Source organism: Oncorhynchus gorbuscha, linkage group LG12, assembly GCF_021184085.1.
Source record: "Oncorhynchus gorbuscha isolate QuinsamMale2020 ecotype Even-year linkage group LG12, OgorEven_v1.0, whole genome shotgun sequence".
In the NCBI taxonomy this organism is placed as follows: domain Eukaryota; kingdom Metazoa; phylum Chordata; class Actinopteri; order Salmoniformes; family Salmonidae; genus Oncorhynchus; species Oncorhynchus gorbuscha.
Genome location: NC_060184.1, coordinates 58,747,232 through 58,753,231, shown reverse-complemented (window position 1 = coordinate 58,753,231; position 6,000 = coordinate 58,747,232). Strand labels below are relative to the sequence as shown.

Below are 6,000 nucleotides of genomic sequence, written 5' to 3'. Positions count from 1 at the left end.
ATGCCCTGGAGTCCAGTAAAAGTGTTGTGTGGGATAGCATGTCCTGTTGTGAGGTCATGGGAAGTGAATGGGATATTTCAGGCTTCATCACCTCGTTTCCTAGTAACACCCCCTACCGTGACTGTGTCACACCACACCTAGGTGACACCTCTCCTCTCGCCTTGGAGACACATGCAACACCTCTCCTCTAGCCTTGGACTACGTTCTCACGGGGCCTTGTCCAAACAAAGGAAACAGCTTCGTCATTTCCCCCTGCACCTTGAGGGAAAACATCTCACCTCACCAACCTAACCTGCCAAACATTGTATTGAAAGCAGCTCTTGGACTGTGTGAAATGACCGTGCGTGTGTGGACAAAACCACGTGAAAGCATAATTAATCTTACTTGTGTCAATGTTATGGGTTAAGAGCCTCACTCATCTTGGGAATTAGCTATTTGTTTGAGTTTCTGAAATCTCTGCTAACATGAAGGTACACTTTTGGCGGGGATAAAAGGTGATGATTAACCAATGAATAGGTCAAATTTCCATAACACACACGCACAAAAACATTTAATCAAATTAGGCTTATGCAGACGAGGAGATGCTACAATATTTGCTACAATAAAACCATACCATTTACCACAGCTCGTTTCAAGCCCATTCTCATCTCAAATCATTCTCCAGACTGAGGGACAATTTCAGTAGGTCATTTCAGTACAGAACTGTCATCTGAGGAGAAAACAAAAATATGTACAAAGAAGCAATAAAGACGTATTTTCCTTAGGGAATGGGGAACAAACAGTCTCTGTCAAGGTCAGTTGCGGTCTGTCAAATCTAAACAAACACCATGTATTTTAAGGTCTGTGTTTCTGTTTCCATACAGATCCCAGCAATCTAAAAAGTCTATGTCTCGACCCAAATATTTAGACATAAAACTAATTATACGGTCAAGTGTCATTTCAGTTTCTCTATGATACGGTTCAGCATTGTCTCTTTCATAAAGAATTGTTTTCCGTTCTCTACAGTATTCACAGTATCTGCGCAACAAGATGTTGTGTTGGGCTCTATATGTCATTGCAGACTTGTTGCCTGTCTTGCCCAACACTGTTTCACACAAGTATAAGATCCAATACGGCTGTGTTGTTTTGGCCTGTGTTGGGGGTGTTGGTTTATGGTGGGTTGTTTTGGACTGGGTCAGGCTCTGTATTTGCACACGTAGGACATGTCTGGTTACGTTATACTAAGTGGGAGAGAGACAACATGATGTGTCACTGTCCTCAAGAGTTCCTCTGGCCCTGGCAGGGATATAGGAAGCACTGCAGTGAAAGCTGCTAGCTGATTGACAATAACTGCCTCTTTTTTCAAAGGCTTTGAGTGAGAGTGAAAGCTGGGGAGAATAAAAGTTTATTTTCTTTGACGCTATATTAGTGTACATCTGGAGTGGTCACTGTACGTTGAGTCCAAAGATACAGGCAGAGAATGAAAGTGTATGTGGAGGGATATTGGAGGGTGTGGTGTCAGAAGTTGGATTGGAGCATGGGACTGGAGTTATACTTTTAAACAGCAAATTAGGGTTTGGCAATGTCAGTTCCTGTGTTTTCTTGCGTTGTTGTTGTAACATCTGGAGTCAAAGCAGGCAGTATACGCTGGGGTGTTTGTGTGTGTGCTGTGTTTATTGGATGGGGGTTGCTCTTGTCCACAGGTCTTCTTCCACCTCCCCTAGTGAAGGTCCACTTCCCGTCCCCCTGCTGGATCCCGTTGTAGAGCAGGGCATCAGACAACACTCTCTTCTGTGGAGGAAATAAGAGACAAAACATGACATTAAAATACACACTTATGGTGAGCATTACAGGATGTCACACTGCATTGCAGTACAGAGGCGGCATGCCCATAAGCACAGGGGTACGTGCTCCCTCAGAATTGTCCAGTAAAAAAACAATATTATAATATTAGAAATTGTAATTACACATTTGTTTTCCTTCTGTAATACTACTAGCGACTTTAACAATTTTAGGAAGTTGGCATTAGCTAGCCCAGATGGTTTGCCAATTTCCCAACCTTATAAATAGCTACCAAGAAGCCATTTCAGGCAATCAATCTAGTTAGAGTAGCTAGCTTGTCTATCTTAGCTGACATGCCTGCTGGCAAGGTTGTAGACAATCAATAACTACATGTACAAATAACACTCAAATTCCTTTGAACCTTTTACCCAGATTTTTTAGCAGAGAAGCATATTTTGTTTCTTTAAGAAAATAACCACCAGTCAGAAGGAGAGAGCTCAAGAGGTATGCTTCAATATGCAGAAAAATCGACAGAAAAACTTTATTTTTATTTTTTTACAAAGAATTAAACATAATGAATATGGCTGTAAATAGCAGGAAAATACTATTTCACGTGTTTGAAAAATGCTAAATTCTCCAACTTCCGGATGGGGAGCCTAGCGCCACTACGAACCACCCTTCAGCCATCCTCACATACTTTGTGCCTCCTCAGATTTATTAGGTGCATGATGCCCCTGCCAGTATATCACACTGTATGCCCAGTGCTAAAGATCAGAAGAACCAATCAATGGAGCGTTATTACATTGGTCTGTGGCACACCACACTACCTGGGTCTGATTATAGGAAACAGATAACCAATTATACAGTACCAGTCAAAAGTTTGGACACACCCGATTCATTCATGTTCCGGTTTTCTTCCGTCGAAAGAGAGTCGGACCAAAATGCAGCGTGGTAATTTTGATACATGTTTAATAATGAAGAAACACGAACAATACAAAAGCAACAAACGGAATGTGAAAACCTATACAGCCTATCTGGTGACAACTAACACAAAGACAGGAACAATCACCCACGAAACACTCAAAGAATATGGCTGCCTAAATATGGTTCCCAATCAGAGACAACGATAATTACCTGATTAAGAACCACCTCAGGCAGCCATAGACTTTCCTAGACAACCCTACTCAGCCACTATCCCAATACCTACTAAAACCCCAATACAAAAACACACCACAAAATAAACCCATGTCACACCCTGGCCTGACCAAATAAATAAAGAAAACACAAAATACTAAGACCAAGGCGTGACAATTCAAGAGTTTTTCTTAATTTTTTACTATTTTCTACATTTTAGAATAATAGTGAAGCCATCAAAACTATGAAATAACACATATGGAATCATGTAGTAATCAAAACAAGTGTTAAACAAATCAACATATATTTTATATCAGAGATTCTTCAAAGGAGCCACACTTTGCATTGATGACATCTTTGCATGCTCTCAACCAGCTTCACCTGGAATGCTTTTCCAACAGTCTTGAAGGAGGTCCCACATATGCTGAGCACTTGTTGGCTGCTTTTCCTTCACTCTGTGATTCAACTCATCCCAAACCATTTCAGTTGGGTTGAGGTTGGGTGATTGTGGTGGCCAGGTCATCTGATGCAGCACTCCATCACTCTCCTTCTTGGTCAAATAGCCCTTACACAGCCTGGAAGTATGTTGAGTCATTGTCCTGTTGAAAAACAAATGATAGTCCCACTAAGCGCAAACCAGATGGGATGGCGTATCGCTGCAAAATGCTGTGATAGCCATGCTGGTTAAGTGTGCATTGAATTTTAAATAAATCTCTGACAATGTCACCAGGAAAGCACCCCCCCACACACACACACACCTCCTCCTCCATGCTTCATTGGAGATCATCCGTTCACCTACCCTGCGTGTGAATGTATTCGGTCTGTGGATGAATTTTGTCTTTCCGACGCGTTTTCTCTTGCTCGACACACGCCACACACACACACGCTCTCCCACTATATAGCACTGGTTATAAGTGAAGCATTCAACACAATCAGCATCATCCTTCATATCAGTGTGGCTAAGATGTAACATCAGGACCATTTTAATATTCCGATGCAGAATTTTATCTTGCCCAAACAGTCTCTTGCAAACTGGTGCTCTGTATTCAGTCTGGTCAGATATTGATTGGTTCAATTCAGATGGTTCTGTCTGAGAAATTAATTCATGCAGTTCCTCAGTATGAAACAATCACATAACGGTTAGGACTTGTTATTTTGGGGAATGTAAAGAATTTCTTGAACAAAAGGCTTTGCTCATTATTATTTTCCTATTAGACAATCATGTATTTGTTAGGATTTTTTCTTTTGTGTCGATTGAGTGATATTTTGAGGAACTCAAAACCTTTAATAAGAAAATGTAAATCGGGCACATTCTGAAAGGAAAAACTGATGAACATTTTTCCGTTGTCTGGTGAAATTTCTAAGTCATTTATTCTTTGAGTGATCCGTCCATATTCTCAAGGGCATGACACTTGCAAACATGGTAGTGTACCACAAGACTGTTTAGCAATCAGAGCCAAAAACTGGGCATTAGCTCCGGGGACTAATAGAAGTCTTCAGGTCTCAAGCAAGGTTACTCATCAAATGAGCATTGTTCACTATCTTTGTTACGTAGGAGTACAGTGTTTCAAACGCTGTCTGTTTGTGACTCGGGGAGCTAATTCAAGTCATTAGGTCTCAGACAAGGTTACACAAGTAAGGAATAATAGTCACTGTCTGTCTGTTTGCGTTTTTTTCCCCCACCACACCCACATTCATGGAGATGTCTGTCGTAACAGTGACCAGAGACTAAAAAAACCAGGAAGACACAGAACCTCTCCTCCAACCCATATTTAGAACCTACCGTCTGACGTAAAACTCCACCGCCCAAAATTACACACACTCAGCCTAGATTACTGAGCATTACATGGGAATAACACATCATTTATAGGTGATTCACCCATGTCCCAATACTTTGGAAACTCTTAACTCCTAAATCTATTTAAAAGGCAAAAAGGAGTTCCGATATTTGGCTAAAAAAGGGCTGTTGCGTCAGAAACGTGAACACTCGCAGTCCTATTAATCATAGCCACTCTGGGTTCTCCATGTGAGAGCATAAACAAACAAATCTGTCCTGATTCTGGAGCTGAAAAATAAAGCCTGACAACAAACAAACGCTGTGACTGTTGTCATTCGTCAGCTCAACAGTAAGATTAGCAATCAAACAGGCATAATAACTGCCCGTCTCCATCAAAGAGAGACTAGACATGTAAACAGTCGTTTTTTCCAGCTCTGTGCTCCTGCTACAGATCGTAAATGATCTAACACCATTTAGCGATGGCAGATGGAAAATGCCATCAGCTGTAGCAAGAACGAAAGGTTTCAATAGACACGTCCTTTGTTTCTGTTTAGGTTCATCAGTGTCCATTTGTCAGACTGTGTAATTGCGATAAACAAGCATGACATACAAGCAAGCACTGACACTGGAGCTTTAAAATGTCTTTTAAATGTTAAATGGCATGAACCACAGTTCAAAAGGCACTTAACATGAGAAGGAGACGTATCTGGCTCCATGCAGAGAGAGGCTGCATTAACCTGATGGGTTGTATAGATAACTCCCATGATCTTGGAAATACGGCACAAGCAGATCTGGGATCAGTAAAAGGCTGCATATAAGAGAGAAGCTACAGTGGTGCTAGAGGCCTCCCTGTAGAACAACGGGCCGATTCATACCAGTGCAGAACAGCTGACCATATACTGTACAACAACATGCTGTTTGAAACAACTAGCTACAGCTGTCTGTTTTAGTCTCTATGTGTTAGCTAGGATGACAACACCCAACAACCTGCCCCCACTGAGCTCTATGTCACTATCAGTACACTGTTCATGACAGTTGATTGTTACGGTAACGGTTGGCTTTGTGAGGCTTTCATCGGTCAAGATCCTCCTCTCTCATTGGCCGTGGGACACTGCATGTCGGTTCCCACCACACCCCAACAGGCTGGGGCTCCCGAACTCCAACGCCTCCTGTCTGTTCAGCCGAGAAAGCTTGGCAGTGAGATCCAGACCACACACTAAACCAAACCAAACCATGACAGAGGCAGACAGCTGGGGCTGATGATCACTTTAGCCTCCTGACAGACAAACTGTATAGTGTTCCTGACAAAATGCACAAAGAGACCCTTT

General features: G+C 42.0%; 1 protein-coding gene across 5 annotated transcripts in view; it reads right to left on the bottom strand.

The window, feature by feature from the left end:
• Positions 1-543: 543 nt before the first annotated feature.
• Positions 544-6,000, bottom strand: part of cnbd1 (cyclic nucleotide binding domain containing 1) — a 59,065-nt gene continuing 53,608 nt past the window's right edge. For 4 of the 5 annotated variants that reach the window (XM_046290769.1, XM_046290770.1, XM_046290773.1 and 1 more), the window contains one exon: positions 544-1,770. In XM_046290769.1, coding sequence (XP_046146725.1) covers positions 1,549-1,770 — 222 coding nt within the window. In that variant the 3' untranslated portion in view covers positions 544-1,548. Of the gene's footprint in view, positions 1,771-3,438; positions 3,495-6,000 lie in introns of those variants that run through there. The other variant, XM_046290772.1, reaches the window with a different exon arrangement.